This window comes from Antedon mediterranea, chromosome 2 (genome assembly GCF_964355755.1).
Source record: "Antedon mediterranea chromosome 2, ecAntMedi1.1, whole genome shotgun sequence".
NCBI classification, from domain to species: Eukaryota; Metazoa; Echinodermata; class Crinoidea; order Comatulida; family Antedonidae; genus Antedon; species Antedon mediterranea.
The window spans coordinates 38,816,560-38,838,773 of record NC_092671.1 but is presented as its reverse complement, the minus strand read 5'-3'; the positions used below and the strand labels follow the sequence as shown (position 1 = coordinate 38,838,773).

The 22,214-nt window shown below is 32.5% G+C and overlaps 1 protein-coding gene across 2 annotated transcripts; it reads left to right on the top strand.

Annotated features, from left to right (window-relative positions):
* The first annotated feature begins 2 nt into the window (after nucleotides 1-2).
* On the top strand, nucleotides 3-22,043 carry LOC140041040 (TBC1 domain family member 5-like). Of its 2 annotated transcripts, XM_072087405.1 has the most exons (17): nucleotides 3-84; nucleotides 658-764; nucleotides 6,679-6,790; nucleotides 9,895-10,003; nucleotides 11,633-11,806; nucleotides 12,315-12,485; nucleotides 12,871-12,959; nucleotides 13,345-13,365; nucleotides 15,394-15,444; nucleotides 15,805-16,050; nucleotides 17,307-17,449; nucleotides 17,781-17,887; nucleotides 17,971-18,193; nucleotides 18,566-18,798; nucleotides 19,145-19,247; nucleotides 19,468-19,550; nucleotides 19,667-22,043. In XM_072087405.1, the coding sequence occupies exons 2-17, from the start codon at nucleotides 734-736 to the stop codon at nucleotides 20,093-20,095; spliced, it is 2,325 nt and encodes a 774-aa protein (XP_071943506.1). In that variant the 5' UTR covers nucleotides 3-84; nucleotides 658-733; the 3' UTR covers nucleotides 20,096-22,043. The 2 variants fall into 2 exon arrangements, with proteins under 2 accessions (XP_071943506.1, XP_071943505.1); XM_072087404.1 differs by lacking the exons at nucleotides 3-84; nucleotides 658-764 and adding an exon at nucleotides 5,698-5,781.
* The last annotated feature ends 171 nt before the right edge of the window (nucleotides 22,044-22,214 follow it).

The window sequence follows — 22,214 nt, the reverse complement described above, 5'->3', positions numbered from 1 at the left end:
AGGACAAGGTTAGTTAGGCCTAGCTAGGAAAGGCTACTTTATGTGTGGCTGTAGTATTTTATTGATGTTCCAAAACTTGAAAATGTGAGTTTAATGATTGTTTTGTTATTATATTATATCAATCAATTAGTTAGCACCAGCACAGACGCTATTCTTTTATTTTAGACCTCCTTAATAATTAAGATTCATTATGATTAGGCTGGACTTGATTGAGTCAGAGTGTCAGAAATATCTATCGATGAGTGGGGTTGTTTGGTGTTAAATGTTGGGCCTAGCATTTAGTAACTGTACTGAGACGTGATACTTCTATACTAGCCTATAAAAGGTGGCCTAGACTAGAGGCAGGCAGGTTGGTATTTTAAGGCCCTTACTCCTCTGTATGCGAACAATTTTATACAAGAAAACAAAACAAACAAGCTAACAACAACAAGAAACTTTTTTAATTAGGTTACTACTCTAGTACTAACTAGGCCCTAGTCTAGGCCTATTTATCTTTTGTAAAATTACAAAAGAGAAATGTCGGTTGATAGCAATTTTGACTAAAAAGATACATTGCAATAAATATGGTTTTATTGAAGTTGAAATGTCTGTACATGTAGCGATTCATTTAGCTTTTTGTTTCAAAAAGATTGATTTTTATAATTTTTTTCATTTCAGATTTAGTTTTATTTATGGATGATTTGATTACTTAAAAATCTGACAAGTGACTTCCTGGAATCATCATCGTCGCACAATGACTAACAATTTACCTCACCCTCTTTCAGGTACAGTAAAATTAAAAATAATTAAAATATATTTCTACATACATTGTCAATACTTTCTTTCTTTGTACATTAGACAAACAAATTTATATTTAAGCCATTATACTAAATGCACTATACGACCCCTGTCTGATGTGCGCCATTCGTCTGATGTGCGCCATTCGTCTGATGTGCGCCATTCGTCTGATGTGCGCCATTCGTCTGATGTGCGCCATTCGTCTGATGTGCGCCATTCGTCTGATGTGCGCCATTCGTCTGATGTGCGCCATTCGTCTGATGTGCGCCATTCGTCTGATGTGCGCCATTCGTCTGATGTGCGCCATTCGTCTGATGTGCGCCATTTGTCTGATGTGCGCCATTTGTCTGATGTGCGCCATTTGTCTGATGTGCGCCATTTGTCTGATGTGCGCCATTTGTCTGATGTGCACCGGACCATGCTCATGATTATGATGGGTGGTAAAGTGACGGACATTGACAAACCATTGTTTATTGATGTGACGTACCATCTACTATAAGTTTTTTCACGCACCAATGTAATAATTATTTGTGACGCATCCATGATACACCTCTCCCGGGGGTTATACAATTGAAAAGTGCATAATAAAACCATTTTTATAATTTATTTTCTGATTTGTTAAAATGTTTTGATATTTAGTCTTCAAGTTCATGTTTAAATGGTCTGGTCAAGATTAAAATATTCACATTTCAGAGTTTTAATGGTGAAAAATTGTGGAAACTGTAACTTTTTTTTCTGACTGGAATTAATAAAAATATGTGTAGTATGATAAAAACGTAAAGTGATTAGAATAATATTTAAGATGGTTTCTGTATAGTTTTGGAATTCTCATTCACTATACAAATATAAAAATCTTGTAAATTGCGTGCAGATTTCATGTCTTAAGAAGAAACAATCAAGATGACAGAAAATATACCACGCACAATTTTGACATGTACTGTATATTGTACTATACAACAACAACTTAAGTAGTAGACTTTTTAACAGGTACAGTATAAGAAAAATTCATAATTTAGGATATTTGACAGAAAATATAGCTCACACAATATTAACATTTATAAAACATAACACATTGTTTAAAAACGTGTTTAGTAAAGTTGTTACTGTAGAAGAAGCCTTTTTAACATGTACAGTATACTGTAAACATTCATAGTCTATTTCGTGCCTAGCTTACCTGGATAAACCGAAAAAAAGAATTGATGATGGTAGTTTGTGGTGAGGCTCTCACTTGAGGGCATAGTTCATGGACTATACCATTTGTGGAGAGGGGTGTTCAATGAAAATTTCTACTTTTCGAGGTATATCTTACTCTTCGAGGAGAAAGGCTATTGTCGGTTTATCCAGGTAAGCTAGCACTCACAGACTACCAACACCACTGTTGGTTTGTGTAACTTAGAACATTTGACAGAAAATATAGCTCGCACAATATTGACATTTAACATCAATAAATAAAATAGTTTAAAGTAGTTAGAAGCCTTTTTAACATACAGTAGTAAGTCTGTGAACATTCATAATTTAGAACATTAAACATGAACTACATTTCGTAGAATTTTCCATAAATGAGCACACTTCTGGTTGTTGCGTGAATTTCTAATAGCGAAATAATAAATTATCATTAGTAATTTAACACTTAATTATCCGTTCGTGGATTTGTAGTTACTCAACTGAATCACATATGGTCTGTAAATTGACAATTCATAAGCACAAATGTCGAATGTGTAATTATTTTAAAATGTCACAGGTCGATGATGTATTTCAGAAATGTGGAAATTAGGCTTCATTCTGATTCAGCTAAGAAATAACTAAAGCTCTGTTTACACTAATCAAAATTTATGTGAAAGGTTTGATGTGCCCAAATATGATAGTGATGCTTAATGGTAGTGATATGCCATCATCATGTCTATATATGGGCACATCACATTCTTTTTGTCACATAAAGTTTGATAGTGTAGACAGAGCTTTAAGTTTTCTTGAATTTTTGTGTAATGTATTAAATCTAGTGAATTGAGTTTGTGGCTGAAACCAAGATGGCTACAGCTATCAGTACAGATGAACAGGGTAATACTTTTGAAGAAATTATGAAAGTGCTTGAAACATATGGAAATGGTAGAAATGGTGAGGCATACCATCAAATTGACAATGTCGCATTTCAGCAATAGAGTAGTATTCCATTCCACCCATTGTTTTTCATTTGGTAATGTTAATTTTGTATGCTTTTTGTAAACATTAAGAATGTTATCAGAGAGTTTGGCAATGCTATCAGCCCTTTTGATTAAAGTAAAGAACTCAATTCGCTGCATTAATGGATTAAGCTACAGTATTTAATTTTGTTTACACATCACTGTACATTATACAATATTTGAAGGTATCAAAGTAGTACTTTTTTGTTTTTAATATTACTAGTATAACTGATATTGCCAGTTAATTGATGTGGATTAAGCTTGAAAATTGCAAAATGCAAATCCATAAATAGAAAATAAAACATATTTAATAATTAAAAATATGTATTATATTTCTCCATGACCGAAAAATGAAAACCTTTACAGTCCATCAAGTTAGTGAAAAACTAGTCTGATTGTTATGACCTAGATTATTCAAATGTAGGTCACAGCTACTTAGAATAGTAGGAGAGAATGTGTTTTGAAGAACGAATACAGTAGCAAGCACTTATGGTTATTTTGTTGATTAACTTCCACACAGGTATTATTCAATTATATTCATTAAATATTCAAATTTATTGATTTACTTTAGATTAGAAATAATAATAATAATTGTATAATCTTTGCCTGGAGAAATCAATAGCCATTGGGACTTAAATAAAGCAAAATCCATACACAACACATGGGAGTTCCTTTTGGTCTTTTTTCCCATAATTAGTTGTGATGATGTCATTTAATTACATTCTAATCAATATATTCATAATTAATAAATGTTGAAGTGTAGAGGTGGTGTTATGAGAATCTCATCACCTGATGGTTTTTAGTCAGACTCCTGCTAAATGCTTCAGGAAATTTTCACTTGTTACCAACTAGTAATTGCGTAAAACCAATGTTTGTCTTTTGCTATAAAAAGATGTGAAACTCAGCGTGTGGCTAATCTAGCTCAGCTTTGATGTAAAGTCAGTACTCGTAAATTCACTTCAGTTTTTTTGTTATTTCTTTGCTAAAGTCATTACGATCGCAAATTGTGTTGTTCTAAAAGCAGTTCAGCTTTACAAAATTGATCTTCATTTGAAGGTGTAAAAGCATTGTTCCAGCAATTGTAAATTCATCGTTGCTAGTTGCAGACAGTAATTGCACTGGATCATATTGCGTATTTGCAGGAGAATATTGGAATTTTAGTTCATCTTGTCTCTACTATATTATTATTAATTATTATTATTATTATCGTCATTATCATCATCATTATCATCATCAGCATTATTATTGTTATTATCATCAGGTCAGAAGTTTTTATTATTATAGTATCATCATCATCATCAAAGTACTAACTTGCTAAGGGCTTTTATTAGACGTTAGATAAAACTATTTATAAAATAATTATATAAAAATAAACCATACTGTACAATCAATTGGAATTATAATAATATATTTATTTGCTACAACTGTATGTATTATCGTCTCTTTATTTTTTTATAAAACTTTTTCTAGTATCTTTTCTACTTAAGTGCAGCTATTAAAATTTGTACTGTATTTCAGCAGCATTGTTTTTATGAGTATAGCTGGCAGCAGCCGTGTATTTTCTATAATGAATTCGCTTCTTAATTTATTTTTATCTTAAAGTATGTTACGCTCTTTAGAATATCTTGCTAACTGTAAATTTCATTACCTTGTGAATCTGCCCCATTTATTCAGCTCCAATTTATCCGCTTAATTTCAGTATTTTTCCTGAAAGCAGATTGTCTTTTGTTGCGATAGTCTTGCTATTATGTACAGTAGCTGAGGGATATTTCTGTGTCTTTCCAGTTTGGACTTAAATAAAAAAATTTTTATTTGTTCTTGGTTCAATTTAAGCTGTATTACTATTTATCAAAGAAGAAACTTAATCGTAGTACCTTGCTGAGTTTTTACTTGTACGATATGCTGTAATTACATTCATGTCAGCATCCTGATATATATCATATCATCATTTCATCTTCTTATTTCATTTGATATGAGTAACGCACTTCTATATTGAATCACTTTGATGCTGATATCAATATTGTAAGGACATCATTGTTGCTGCAGGAGTCAAATTTGAGTGGATAATTGTTTTATTATCTTGTTTTTGTAATGTTTGATAATCACCTGCTCACAAATTGAAATCTTTTTTTGTTTTCGCTTACTTCAAGGAACTGTACAAATGCTCGAATCAAATTATACGCTTTATTTTAATATCATTAGTGGACACTAGTTTTGATTCAAAGCGAGTTTCTTTTATTCACAGAATCTAGATTACTAAAATTAAACTATCAGGGGATTTTATTTGGAACTTTGCTAATTTTGTAATATCTTTATGCATTTTTGTATAGGTCAGTGAATACTGTACCTCAGGATTTTTTGGGACGACACACAATAGAAATAACCGCTATTTGGAGTGAATATAACTGGAATTAAAGAGCTATTTTTTATGAAGTGTAAACTAAAATACTTTTTAATGGCCCCTATTCAATCATAGCCTTTGAACCGGGTATCATTGTGTTTGCTAACAGTATGTTGGATATATAATCATTATAAAGACGGTTACTTTATATTTTGTGTTGATTAGAATACTGTACTTTAGTTGTGAAATCAGAAATAACATTAGAATTGTAAAGTTAATCTAAATGAACTGAAAGGTGCAAACAACTCTCTTCTACTGTGTCAATATCACCGTTGTACATCCACATAATTCTGTGACATGTAACAATATCCGACTTGACTCATCTTAAATTCTCACGTTGATAGAGTTTTTTCTATCAGTCCATAATGTTTATCAGTAGCTTACAGGCCGGCTTTAATGATGTGCGTACAATATTTCAACAAGGTAAAATAGAATGATTTTTTTTATATTTATAGTATATCTTTTGTTAAAATGAATATATATATATAATAGTATTTTTAGCGCATAAATACTCAACCAGTACAATACCGTATGCTACAGTAGTATTTAGTATACTTCTTTGGAAAAATCCAAAAAACATTTATTCATTGTATTAAACGCTCTGTCTACACCATCAAACTTCATGTGACAAAAAAAATGTGATGATTGTGCCCATATATGGACATGATGACGTCATATCACTACCATATTTGGCCATATCACTAGCATATTTGGGCACACAATATTTTTTTTGTCAAACTATTTTGATAGTGTAGACAGAGCTTTAAAACTAGAGTAGATTCATATGCTTTTCTCTGTCAATTAGTTGTTTATGCTTTTGCTGCACAATTTACGTAATGATAGCCTCTGCCTTGGTGGTCATATTCATAATTTCAATTGTGTAATTAATATTTTTGCATAATATGCACACTATACACTGTCTAACGGCATGGATTAAATTGATCCACTGAATAAAGACAATTTTTTACCACACACACAGATTTTCTTGATATGTTTTTTTAATTGTTATAACTAATAGTGATTATACAGTACATTATCATTGTATCATTTACTAATAACATCATCATTTTCATATTTAAAAGTAGAACAAATAATTATATAGATCTTTCTATATAGTGCTTATAGATAAATATTTCTATACTTAACAGTCTATATATATATATAGATATGCCCAAATATGGTAGTGATATGCCCAAATATGGTAGTGATATGCCCAAATATGGTAGTGATATGACATCATCGTATCCATATATTTTTTTGTCACATAAAATTTGATAGTGTAGACAGAGATTAAAGGTGTTCTCATGTTGAATCTTTCAGATCGTCTTGTGAGGGAGTATAGTCAACAAGATGCCTTGGTGGTAGAAGATGCAGTTGCCAATGGCAACGCTGATCCAGAAATAAGAAGTAGAAGTACTTCAACGTCTTACAAGTGAGTAAAGAATTACTTGAAAAAGTAATAAAAATAATGATAATTCAGTCTTATAATATATAGCCCATTATGCAAAAAAGCCAGAAAACTATTAGAGAAGAATGAGTTAAAAAGGTAAGTTTTCAAAGCAGTCTTGAAGAAGCCTGACAGATGGAGATGGGAATGTCTTCTCAATATGTACTTAAAGTACAAATTATGTCGGAGTAAGGCAAACATCTGATTAAAGTAATTTAAGTTACATTTATTTCAGTTGATGTAATTTGTGGTTTAATGCATAGAGGTCAAAGGTAAATACACTGTACAGTATAAATTAATTGCTATACAATACTAGTATTGTCTTGAAATATTTAATTTATATTTAGTGACCTCTTCAGTTAAAGACTGGTCTCTCCACAATTACCTCTGACTTGGTTCTGAGGTAAGAGCGAACAACTTGCTTCAGCATTTACCTGGCGCCATTGGCGGTCCAAATGCTATTATAAGCAGGCTATAAGGGTGGGTGTGTGAGAGAGTGGCTAGGACGACGTTGTGATCAATGGCTGTGATGTACTAATAATAATACACCGGGGTAACCCCCTACTCATCTCAAAAGATATACTAGGTTCTTTAAAGTGCACATGAGCTATGTGTGCACTGGACCTACGATTTATAGTCCTTATCCGAGAAGACTTGTTCTACCACCAGAACCATGGAGCTTGTGAGCCTCGAACCCTTGCCGATGTTATAGCTACGTAATTACGGTTGCACTGTCTTAACCGCTCGGCCATTCACTTGCTAAATATTAGTTTAATATAGTACTTTTAAAATTCTAATAATTGTATTTTTTAAATTAAAACTGTCATTCCTTCGAAGGGTTTGATAAGTAAATAAGTGATTTTTAAGATAATGTGCTCACATAAGCTCTCAATAACTTAGAAATTCATTGGATAGAAAAAGAGATGATGGATAGGAGTCATATTATATAGATGTATCATATAGATGGTAATAAATATGCTAACTTGGATAGCTGAAGGATGGGATGCTAAATTGATGAGAGTACAATTGCTACAATTCAAAGAAATACATTAACTTAAGTACCATTTGCAATATTTACAAAATTCTTCCATAATTTATCTACGGCTTCTTGAATTATTTCCATTTTTGATGAAATGAGAAATTAAAACGTTTTAAATTCCTCGTTTGCGATAAATGACACATTCTAACCTATGTTAATTTTTTTTTATGTAAGATATTTTTTTCAATGCTATATCTTATTCTTACTACTTTGCACTTTTATTCATAATTAAAATAATTTATCCATACTGACTTTTGGACATTATTTTTTATTAAAAATCAAAAAAAGAAATTAAAAATATTTATTAGAAAATGTAAGTCAATTTTTATTCTTTGTATAAACTACAACCATTTCACAAATGTCTTGATATTTTCTAAATACATTACATTTGACAATAAAGAGAAAAGTTGTTTTTAAAAGTAACATTTAAATGAATATTTATGTACAGTGAGTCTATTTTGGCCTTCCTGTGTTTTCTTGATATTTTCTTCCACTCTACAGTACAGACAGTTTTAATTTATTACATTACAAATTGTAAAATTCTGACTTATTTTTTGAAGATTTGTTTTAATAGAGGTTGTAATTGTATAATATAGTGTAAATTGTAAACATTAAAATCCAATTTCTTACAATATATTGACTGCTATTAGAAAAAAGATTTGCTAAAAAATTTTGTTTGCAAATCATTTTTATACCGTAATGTCAAATATTTTTACAAACCAGATACAAAATGTGTTCTTACAAATTGCATAGATCATAATGTTGACAATTAAATCGATCTGCGCCGTCAATTCTCGTAATCCCACATGTATATGCTGTGAAAAAATGTGATGACTATCACGTAATATGGACACGTTTCTGCAATCTGTTTTAACGGGTGTGATGCATGCTAATTTGTTTTGTCTCGGGGTAATCTTATGTGTCGTTATGCCATAACTTTTATACATAACGTGTGTTTCTTAGAATTTTTCCATTACCATTCATTGATTGAAGATATTTGTTGCATACTGTTACATGTTTTGTTATTCGTACTAAAATCAGTATTTCGCATGTTAACTGAATAATACAGTCAACTCTCCCAATACCGGACACCTTTGGGCTCACCATATGTCTGGTTAAGTTCTGTCTGATATTCGGAATGTGTTTTTAATGCTAAAAATAAATTGAGAACCAATCAAGGGTTTATTTATTTCAATTGTTTGTGTAAAAAAAAAACCTTGGGAAAAGTCTAGTATTAAGAGAGTTTCTGCTTTTTCGGTATTGGGAGAGTCAAATATATGGTTTCTTAAATTTCAACACGCATCAAACAGATTATTTTTTCACAACTGAATATGTCATGTGATTTTTATTTCCATAGCAATCATCTATGATGATATAGACTTCATCAGCAAAAAATTAAGTCCCAGAATGTATTGTATGAGAACTTTATATAAATTTAACTCCTGTGATTTGATGTTACTTTCGTTCTATAGATCCGTTATATGTAGTGTTTGGACGTATTGCCTCTCCTGTTGGGCTGGTAATGTTACCGGAGGGAATAAAGGACGCCTTGAAACTTTCATCCGTCGGGCTGGTAAAATGATTGGTCTGGAACTGCCTTCCTTTACCGATGTGCACCTAGAACACCTCCAGAAAGATTTCGAACGCATTGAGTCGGATGCCTCTCATCCTCTCCACAAAGTGATCATAGACCAACTTAATCCAAGTGGTAGATTGAGGCTCCTCAGTGTGAAAACAAATCGATTTGCTAAATCCTTTATTCCCTCCGGTATCATCCAGTACAACAGGAAGTCAAGAAGATAATTTTATATTGTAATTTTTTAGATGTTTTTATATGAATGGTTTTATGCTATATTTGTTTTTATAGTGTTTTCTTTGTTATTATGACGAGCAATGAATTTCCTTTTTGAGGATCAATAAAAGTTATCTTATCTTATCTTATCTTATCTTATTTTTACCAACATTATTTTGAAAACTTAGTCAAGGAATATTTAATAATTCATAAATTTTCAAAAAACTCTATTAATATTACCTTCTTGATATCTTTCAGAGAAGAGTGGCAGTGGTTATTTGAACGTGATGATTATTTAAGGGTGATACGATGCGAGGGAGTCCGGGGGCGATTGAGAAGCAGTCGGTTTAGAAGTGTATGTTGGAAGGTAAGTGTTTGTATTGAAAGTGCTAGTCAATATTAATCACCAATTAGCCTATTAAGGTGGTATCCCCTGAATAGGGATGGGCTGCAGTGTTAAAACATAATAGGATATTCGGAAATAGCACATTTGTCCATTAACCAGGATTATTCAAACAAGACAATCAATTTTAATCCTATGTAGTTATTTATTTCAACTTTATTTATAAACGGTAACCTATCCAGCTGGACAAATTAATGCCGGTTGATATTCAGGAGCCCTCTTAAATTCCAATAAATACATACAGTAGAAATGATAAATAACGTGATGATAAAATACATTATTACGAATAAATATAGGTTATAAAAATATAATATACACTTTAGATTATGATATGTGTAGTGTATTTATTTATTTTTGTTGGCAATGACAAACTATCTTTAAAAGTGTTTATTTAAACAATATGAAACTTTCACATTGAAAACACTTTCAAGGTGACAAGTACATTCACGGCAAAAAAAAATATATACATATAAAAATAAAAAAGTCTTTTTAATACTGATTTTATTAGCATGGAAGTACTAGCAAAGCCAGTGCATTGATGAGTGCAGATATTGTAGTGTACTTATGACTTATTTAAGAATAGCTTCTAGGCATGTGTGTTCTCCACAATAACTAGATAGAAACGATGCGATGTATTTAGTTCTTATTGTCAATGATAATTTCATACTGATAATGTCAAACTGTATCACTAACAACCAGATTACATAGTTAAAATGATCAATGTTTTATGCTGTAGCTTCCAGCTAGATATGTACAAATATCATTGCATGTGTTGTAGTCTAGCATTGAACTTTAATGAATACAGATGTCCTATCCACAGCAAGTTGCGTGATCTATCAATTTCCGTTCATATAATTTCTATAATAATAATAATAATATGCTTTATTTAAACTTGAAAACTTGGCTCAACTAGCAGTTGTTTTTCTGCAAGGCCGTGTATAAAAACAAAAAGTTCACAAACAAAAATCTTAACTACAATAGATTATACTGAAATATAAATACTAATAAACAATCTTAACTACTGTTTTGATGTTCATTTATGCTTAAAAATAACTACTGAATAGATTAAAAATAAAACTGGCAGAGATATAATGTTTCCATTAAAATACACATTATAACTTTACAAAGTTGTCATAATTTGTTTTTTAAATCAGAATGGAAAGTATGATAGAACAACATTTGAATGGTGAAACATAAAAATGCTTTCACACACAATCTGAAGATATAATCTTATTTGAACTTAGAGCCAAGTGAAATTAGAAACCTTGGCCCAAAATTAATTGATTGTCTTAGTAAAATATAAGTTTCATTCTCAGTTTTGTATTTGTTTTATTTATACTACAAGGTACTGTATAGAAAGTCAGTATTGTTTTCAAATGTCTGACAATGAGTTTGAAAACATTGCAACTAAAGCTCTGTCTACACATCAAATTTTATGTGACAAATGTGATGTGCCCATATATGGACATGATGAAGTCATATCACTACCATATTTGGGCACATCACAGTTTCTTTGTCAAACTAACTAGTATAGACAGAGCTTTATACTACTCCAAATCTAGTTTATACTAACTATCATAACATTTCTTCTAGACTTATCTTGAATGTCTCCCTAATGACAAGTCGCAATGGTTAGCAACGGTACGCAAATGGCGTGCAAAATATGAAGAGTTACGAGAGAAGCATATTACAAACCCACGCAACAAGGACAAGTTTAGCGTCTCGCCGGATCCAGTTTTACATCATCCATTATCACAAGAAAAAGATGTGAGTATCTCTTAAGCTCTGTGTACACTATCAAACTGTGTCCACTGTGTCCACTTTGCCCAAATATGATAGTTGTATTCCCAAATATGGTAGTGATAATAGTGATATTACATCATTATGTCCATATATGGGCACATCAAATTTTTTTGTCACATCAAGATTGATAGTGTAGACAAGGCTTTATTCATTTACAAATAAACTTTATTTAATTAATTTTTGGAATTAGCAGAGTTATATAATTTACATTTGTTGGCTGTAGAGACGTCAAACCACAAATACATCAAAATGACAAATATGCTTGTATTTGTAAACGTTTATATTTTTTTAAATTATGTAAATTTGTTTGTATTTTTGTGAGTGCCCTAATGATCAGCTTTGGCTGATTGTACCACCCCCGTAAAATATTGTTGGGAAAGAAAAGAAAAATGTAAATATTGTTATTGCTTAGCCTGACTCATAATCTTAAAATTGTTTTTATTATTAGTAATCTTACTTGTTTCATTTGCAGAGCCTTTGGAATAAATACTTTGAAGATACGGAACTACGTCAAATGATAAAACAAGATGTGACGAGGACATTTCCCGAAATTCAGTTCTTTCAATCGGAAGATGTGCGCACCATGATGATCGACATGCTATTCTGCTACGCAAGGGAACATCAGAGCATTTCATATAAACAGGTGACTTATTATATTTATTATTTGTTGTCAGGTGTTTTCCCAATTGATCGTACAATCAAAACGGTAGTATAACGAAAGCTCTGTGTATACTATCAAACTAGTTTGACAAAAAAAAAGTGTGATGTGCCCAAATATGGTAGTGATATGCTTAAATATGGTAGTGATATGCTCAAATATTATAGTGATACATGCCCAAATATGATAGTGATATGCCATATATGGTAGTGATATGCTTAAATATGGTAGTGATATGACATCATCATGTCCATATATGAGCAAATCACATTTTTTTTTCACATAAAGTTTGATAGTGTATACAGAGCTGTAGGTACAAATGATATTGATTTTTTTTATTGTAAAATGATTCTATTTCTTTTTTTAACAGGGCATGCATGAACTATTAGCTCCAATGATATTTGTGCTGCATTGTGACCACCAAGCCTTTATACATGCTCAAGAAATTGAATCACAACTGTAAGTGAACTTTGAACTCTGACTTTTATATGTTAAATAGGCTCATCATCAGTATAGTATTCCTGGAATAATATTAATTTCATCTATCATTCATTTGTACATTTGTTGTAACATACATCTGATATTATTGTTATCATATGAAATCTTACTATCTATCTATGATACCTACTTAAAGCTCTGTCTACATTATCAAACTAGTTTTACAAAAAAAGTGTGATGGGCCCAAATATGGTGGTGGTATGACATCATCATGTCCATTCATCACATTTTTTTTCACCAAGTTTGATAGTGTAGACAGAGCTTTAACAAAATGAATTAATAATTTGTCATTGTAATCAAGTTAAAGATGTTATCATTGATCAATGTGTAATTAATTTGTTTACAGAGTGTCTGGCTATTCCAAAAGGTTCGCTTAACATCTATTTTGTTTTATTTGTATCACTGATTTTATTGTTTTGGTTTTATTTCATAATTCATAAAAGGCATGAGCTATATCCATGGATTCTATAGATTAGATACTATTCATTATTTTGGGGGTTGCAAAATGTTATGGCGTTTTTTATTTGCACATATTGGTCATTTGTTCATCGTCCAGTAGAATCTCCCCAATTGTTTCCAGGAATCGATTAATGAAACACAACCAATTGTCACAAAAAAACACAATATAACTAGGTCATATGTCATCACAAATTTAAATTTTCCTTCAAACATGTGTGGTGTAAATTATAATTTCAAACCAAAGAATTGATTGAAATATATATTTATGCTGGGTAACCTCTTCAGTCAAAGACTGGTCTCCCAGAGGGCCCAGTTGGTGATCAGTGGCTGTGATGTACTAGTACACCGGGGTAACCCCCTACTCGTCTCGAAAGATGTACTAGGTTCTTTAAAGTGCACACGAGCTAGATGTGTACACTGGTGGACCTACGGTTTATAGTCCTTATCCGAGAATACTTGTTCTACCACCAGAACCATGGAGTGAATGAGCCTCGAACCCCTGCCGATGTTATGGCTACGTAATTACGGTTCCACTGTCTTAACCGCTCAGCCACTCACTCACAACCTTTCTGTCATTAAACATACATGTGTTTATATATTCCTTTCCTTAATACATATTACAGTAGAAACACTATTGGGACCCCAAAAAGATGTCCCTTAAGAGGGGTGTCCCTGATTAAGGGTTTCAACTGAGTAGGACTTGTCCGTAGAGTTAAGCTCTGTCTACACTATCTAATTAGTTTGACAAATAGGTGTAATGTGCCCAAATTTGGTAGTGATATGACATCATCATGTCAATGGACACATCACATTTCTTCTTCACATAAAGTTTTTTAGTGTAGACAGAGCTTTAATAAATATATTGCCCTCATTTTGTTCACAGGAAAGTATTCCCTGAGTCCCTAGGGTTCGACCATAGTCTTAATTATCTACTATTAAATAAAATACTAGGTAATAATTCTGTTGAAAGTTTACAATATGCATGATATTAATATAGCTCATGCCTTACATTTTCTATCGATTTTTTACATTTATTTACTACAAATATTTCTTATTTTTCAACTACTAACCCTATTTGTCTGATTACTTTTCTATCTAAAATCTCACAACATCCATTTTATAATTTGATAGTAATTTTCAGTGTGGGTTGTTATAAAGAATATTTTGTGTGACATGTATGTTTGTAGTGTTGTTTACTAGAGGGTGTTAAATCTATAAAACTGTACAAGTTCAGTTCACAAAATATACTAAAATTTACGATTGGTGTGTACTTCTTTGTAGCAGAAATAGGTCCTCCTATAAACTATAATAGATAGGTATAAGGTATAAGGTATAAGAGTATTATAAATTGTAGTTCAAAATATAGCTCAGTTTGATGTGTGATGTAATCATTTATGTAAAGCTACACTATCAAACTTTATGTGACAAAATGTGATGTTCCTATATATGGACAGGATGATGTCATATAACTACCATATTTGGTGATATCACTACCATATTTGGGTACATCACACTTTTTTTTTTATCAAACTAGTGTGATAGTGTAGACAGAGCTAAACAGAAATTTGTTTAAATAGAAATACTGGTAGGTATAGTGTATTAGTGTATAGTGAGCATTTCTCATTCTGTTGTTCCAATTAGATGACATAATATGAAAATGTTTTACAGAGAATGTACAGTATGTTTGTTAGGACAAGTGACAGACATTGACAATCCGCTGGCAAAATAATACTAATCATCAATTAACAAATTATACAATAAACAAGATTTATATTTTTTTTAATGAAATTGTTAACCATTGATTGATTTTACATTTTTCAAATTCTGTTATTTCTTTGCATAACTCACTAATATTTACACAAATAAAATTTTATAATATAAATAAAAAATATGTGATATTATTGTTGTTAGATAACCAGTTTTTTTTTTCTTATAGTGATTACGTCACTGAAGTATTAGATCCAACTTACTTAGAACATGATGCATAGTAAGTAATTAATGATCAGCATTGGTCAGCAGAATAATGATCGACACTGGTCAGCAGAACAATGATCGACATTGGTCAGCAGAATAATGATTGACATTGGTCAGCAGCATAATATTGCCATTGGTCAGCAGAATAATGATTGCCATTGGTCTGCAGAATAATGATTGACATTGGTCAGCAGAATAATATTGGCATTGGTCAGCAGAATAATGATTAGCATTGGTCAGCAGAATAATATTGCCATTGGTCAGCAGAATAATATTGCCATTGGTCAGCAGAATGTTTAATTATTGATTATTAAAAGAAAAGACGAGAAAAAAAATGTTTAAAAAATGTATAAAATATACTTTTTTATTTCAGTTGTATGTTTACACAATTAATGGAAACAATGGAGCCATGTTATCGCCATGGACGAGAAGATTATAGAAAATTTCTAGCTAGGGACAAGTTTGACAAGCCACTTTTCAAAACACCTGAAGAGTATGCACCGTCAACCCCTATTGTTCTACGTTTAACAAGAATACAGGAAGTGATCCTTAAGGGCCAAGATGTACAGTTGTATCAACATCTAAATCGACTTGATATTAAACCTCAGATATATGGCATGTAAGTAAAATAATATAATATAAAATAAAGCACTGCACTTGCACTGATGAAGGGCTAGTGTTGCCCGAAAGCTCTGCTAACTTTTCTGGCTGTTTTACTTCTCGCTTTGATTTAGCTTTTTGCTTTTATTTTGTATCTCCATTGAGATCCAGCCACTGATACCCACAGCATTGTCATTTTTTCAGTGCTTATTTTATTTTGTATCTCCATTGAGATCCAGCCACTGATACCCACAGCATTGTCATTTTTTCAGTAATTTGCATTTAGATTTAATAATATAAAATAAAGTATATAATTTATATATAAAAATCAATTGTGTTGTGTAGGACTGTGTAAATTATATATAAATCATACTGTCAAATTATTGAAACAGTGCTCATATTTGGAACATGATCTATATTTATATTAGCTTTTTGATGATATAGTGTACAAAAAACTTCAAAAAATGTACTGTATATATTGGAAAAAATTTAGTGGAAGCAGTAAATTTCATTTAATGAAGCTTTTCATAATACCAGATATATACATATTTAAACAATATATATAACTTGCTTACTTGATACTTCATAGCTGGACCCTTTATAGCTTGACCTTTCATAGCTTGACCCTTCATAGCTTGACCCTTCATAGCTTGACCCTTCATAGCTTGACCCTTCATAGCTCGACCCTTCATAGCTCGACCCTTCATAGCTCGACCCTTCGTAGCTCGACCCTTCGTAGCTGGACCCTTCGTAGCTGGACCCTTCGTAGCTTGGCCCTTCGTAGCTTGGCCCTTCGTAGCTTGGCCCTTCGTAGCTTGACCCTTCATAGCTTGACCCTTCGTAGCTCGACCCTTCGTAGCTCGACCCTTCGTAGCTCGACCCTTCGTAGCTCGACCCTTCGTAGCTCGGCCCTTCGTAGCTCGGCCCTTCGTAGCTTGGCCCTTTGTAGCTTGGACCTTTGTAGCTTGGCCCTTCGTAGCTTGGCCCTTCGTAGCTTGACCCTTCGTAGATTGACCCTACATAGCTTGACCGTTCATAGCTTTACCCATCATAGCTTGACCGCTCATAGCTTGGTCCTTCATAGCTTGATCCTACATAGCTTGACCCTTCATAGCTTGGCCCTTCATAGCTCGGCCTTTCATAGCTTGGCCCTTCATAGCTCGGCCCTTCATAGCTGCCTATGATTTAAGACCTAAACATTTCTTTCCAACAAAGAAATTAACTTTTTTGAACTTCTTGGAATATATTAACATATTTATTTATTTTATTTGGTAGACGGTGGGTACGGTTACTCTTTGGACGTGAGGTTATACTTCAAGACCTGTTAGTATTATGGGATGCCATTTTTAGTGATAGTGCAACATTAGATTTAGTTGATTATATATTTGTAGCTATGTTGGTGCTCGTACGAGAATTATGTGAGTATTCAATTTTAATTTTAATTTTTTCAATTTTAACCTTTTTTTTTTTCAGAATTAATGACATGAATAATAAGGTGTAATACAGTAAATGTGATTTCATTTTTTTTTGTGATAAATAAAATTTGTAGAAAATAGTAAAAAGGTCAATCAATGTGTCATCATTCGTCTGGACATAGAAACCATCAATCCTACTCATCTACACATGCGCACAATGAACTAGCATGATGTCTGTCATTGCAAAACGAAAGCTCCCAAATATCTTGTTCACAAACAGTATGTGTTCTTTCATGAGTTTTGTTCATTCATATTTATTTTGTATTTTTTATAGTAATTTCCAGTGATTATGCTAAATGTATGACGTTATTAATGAGGTTTCCACCAATCGGAGACGTACATTTTCTGATCAACAAAGCATTACATCTTCGCGATCCATCAGTGAGTTTTAAATTATTTTTATTTATTTTTCAATTTATTCTTTCTTACATTCCTTGTTATTGATTGACTATCATCATTTTCAGAAATATGCAAGGCCAGCCAACTACCAGTTTCAAATGCTTTCAAATCTTCAAACTTCAAGTCGTGCAGGGAACCAGAATTCAAGACAGATTCAAAATATCAAAAATAAGACAACAGCTGTTGTGACGTCAGGTTTTAATAGTTTAAAACGTATAACAGCTAAAGGCAGGGTGGGCGAGAAGAAAGTACCGAAGTCCACCAGTGACCCATCAGACATCTCTGAAGGTAAACATATTACACTTACTAAAAAGTAGAGTATTATTGTGGGAGAGGTGTGGGGGTCAGGGAGTGGTTTGGGGTCACGGAAGAGCGTGGGGGTCAGGGATGGGTGTGGGTTGTCAGGGTGGGTTGTGGTGACAGAGAGGGTTGTGGGGACCATGGAGGGTTGTTAGGGCCAGGGAGGGTTGGTGGGGCCAGGGAAGGTTGTAGGGGCCAGGGAGGGTTGTGGGGTCCAGGGAAGGTGTGTGGTTGGCACAGATTGCATTATTCAAGATCCTTATTGAAACCAAGGAGTTGCTAAATTATTTTAACACCCTGTTTAAACTTTCTCATATAGCAATTGTTTTTTTAAAATTGTTTTTATCTACACTAATTCAGGCACCACCTCACCTCACCCACTCGGTGGAGCATCTGATGGCATATCGGTCACTGTCAGACCGCTGCCCTCTGCTAAAACTGCATCTTCAAAAGGAGGAGCAGTTGTTAGCCGTGCTCCGACGCAAATGAGCACACTCACTCCTGACGGAACACCAGTTGATGAGAGCCCTGCACCTGTGGCTAAGTCCACACCACCATTGAAAACTAAGAACAAGAAGAACAACTCTCAGGATGTGAGTATGTTATGTAATACAATGTAGTTGCCAAACATCTTGTATTGGATATAATGACCATACTCTAAGCTCTATCAATCTACACTATCACATTTAATGTGCCTATATATGGACATGATGATGTTTGGGCATATCAATACCATATTTAAGCACATTTGTTTTTTTGACAAACTAGTTTGATAATGTAGGCAGGGCTTTAAAGGCATCTGTATAAACACATTAGAATACTATGACCCAGATCTTCATTTTCAGGCTTTTTTATGTCCTCAATCTTTATCTGTTTTATGAAGAAAAATAACGATTGATTAATTAAACAATATTATTTCATTTGAACTTTGACCTACAGGATTATAATCAACTGGAGCAGGAAGTACGACACCTTCAAGGACGATTAAATGACATGCAGGCGCTACGTAGATATTGCGCAACCAAGATGGAGGCTCACTTAAGTAAGTTTTTAACGAGTAATAATCATTTCTTTATTAGCAAATCAATTTTTTTTTATCTGACAAGAATGTTCTTGTGTAGAACTCGAATACAATGCAAATTTTTTTCTTTTATTTTCAAGTATTTATCGTGTATTTTATAAATGTTTTCAATTAACATTTGCCATTCTTATTTTCCATGTTGATCTTATCTATGATTATTGGTAATATTTATCATTTGTAGTGCAAATGCAAGAGGAACTACTTAAACATGACAAAGATGGCACAGAAGATGACCTGTTGTTGTCAATTGCTGGTCTTAAACAGGTAGGTAATATTTACATTGTTATATTTTTCAAATTTGGGTACAAATTTCACATTCGAATGTGCTTGATACTAGCACAATTCAAACTTTTTGAGTATTACATTTCTTCTATTTACAGGTTAAAGACATTTTAAATGGTACCCTGAAATTTTCACAAGGCCTCGCAGATGATGACGATAGGGAAATAAGCATAAATGAAAATCATTACGGAGGACCAACACCCAGAACGAATTCCGTGCGACATGAGGACGAATCTCGCGAAACATCGATAGAAAATAGCACCACCACAAGCGAGAACGATCTAGTTGCTTACGCGTCATCGAATACGGACGATCAGATGAGTTTTAATTCCAATCAAAATTCAAATTCGTGTTTTGATGACAATGGATTGGTTAGAGACGATAATGACGGTCAACCAGTAGATGTGGATGAATTTAGTGATGAAGGAGGTGTAGAAATTGTCGGAGGTATTTTATCATTTGAAGATGATATTGCTTCCATTAGAGATGATATACATACTGTTGACAGAACTAATGATTGGAACTGATCAGTTGTATCAATACAGTTGTTGTTTTTATTGTTGCTCTATTCAATTTGTGTATTGAGGATGAAGTGTACATCTGTTTTTCTTGAGGCTCTCCTTAACCAGTGTCATTGTCTGAAAAAAGAAGCCATCAACCTTCAGAAAAAATTGCACTGTCCGAACAATCAATGATTATGTTCTTCTTGAGGCTCTTAGTTACCAGTGTTTGAAAAAAGAAGTCCATCGATCTTGAGCAAAATAGTTCAGTGTCCGATCAAACAATGATTCTTGATTAACAGAAACAGTCTCACCAGTTCTAGAAAGAAATACAAATATTGTTCTCGGTTTAAGACATAAGCTTATAATCTTACTACATTATTTGTGTAAGATTGTAAGCCATGTTTATAAATTAATTAAATACCTTATGGTATAAATATATATATATATATTTTATTGTTTTAATTGTTTTGAATTGTTGTAAGTATAATCCAGATTTTAAGTATGTTGTTTGAGCACATAGAATGCAAATATGTTTATAAAATTATATTAATGTTTAAGTGTAATACATGATTATTTTTAATTCTATTGATAATTCAAGATTGTAGAAGAATGTCCTGCAAAATGCTTATTCTGAATATCTAAGTAAAGTAAATTCATGTCTGTATCTAGTTTAAATACAGCATATTTATAACATTAGAGTGTATATTATAGATATTGATAATACGTGATAAATTCTACTAAAGAATACCCACCAACTAGATTACCATAAGTTACTTGCTTGCCATTGGCCTTTTTGTAAACTTTAAAAATCCAGTAACTAACTTGACATAGAAAACATTATTTTTTAACCCATCATATTCCCCACCGTTACTTATGCCATTGTACAGTACTGTGTCTTGTCAAGATATAGTAACAATAATACTAGTAAAGTATTCAACTTTATTTTCTATTGTGTACCACAAGCTTAGCTTTACTAGTGTTTATACGCCATGCAAACTTTTAAACAATATTCAATACTGTAATGTCATGGTTCAGTAGGTTTGTTTGTTGGTTCGTATTAATATTCTATTGGTCTAAGCGTGGCCCTATAATAAAACACTGGCGTTAAGACATTGTAATCATAATCCTTATGGCACGGGTTTGAGGCTCACCCGCTCCATGGTTCTGGTGGTAGAACAAGTCTTTTCAGATTAGAACTATAAACCGTAGGTCCAGTATACACGGAATGCTGTGTACTTTACAGAACCTATTACATCTTTCGAGATAAGTAGGGGGTTACTGTCGTGGACAGAAGGAGTAGTGCTGTAGTTAACAGTACTGACATATGAGGATACCCTTAAGCTCTGTCTACACTATCAAACTTTATGTGATGTGCCCATATATGGACATGTCATATCACTACCATATTTGGGCACATCACACTATTTTTGTCAAAATAGTTTGATAGTGTAGACAGAGCTTTAGGGGAGAAGCATATTGTTGAAAAAGTGTAACCTAAGCCATAAGCGCTATTGTTGTTTTCTCCGTTCGTCCTCCATCCATTTTGTTCCTCGTTTTCAATATATTTTATTTTAAATGGAAATACCTTGTGTGCCTGCAGTTGGCGAGTTACTTACATTATGGTTAGGTCAGTGATTGTGAAGGTTTAATTTTCCTTCTTTAATTTATTATTTTGTTATTTTAACCATTTTTTTATATTGGTTTGAATTAAAAGGCTTTTTTAAAATCTTGTGTGTAAAGCTCTGTCTACACGATAAACCTTTATGTGACACTGTCAAACTAGTTTGACAAAAAATGTGATGTGCCCCTATATGGACATGATGATGTCATACAACTACAATATTTGTGAATATCACTACCATATTTGGTGTCATCACACCTTTTTTTGTCAAACTAGTTTGATAGTGTAGACAGAGCTTGAAAGCAAAATAGTCACACACATCTTGAAATATTTTCATTTGGATCATAATATTATAGAAGATCATCATTATCTTCTGTAAGTATCACACCCATAGTTTAAGTTAGGCATTGTTAGACATCAATTTCACTAAATTGATTAAAAGTTTAGTTTGTGTTTGTCTTTTACCTCAATATAAAATTAATTGTAATCTGAAAAACTGCATTTAAAAGGATGTTATTGAAT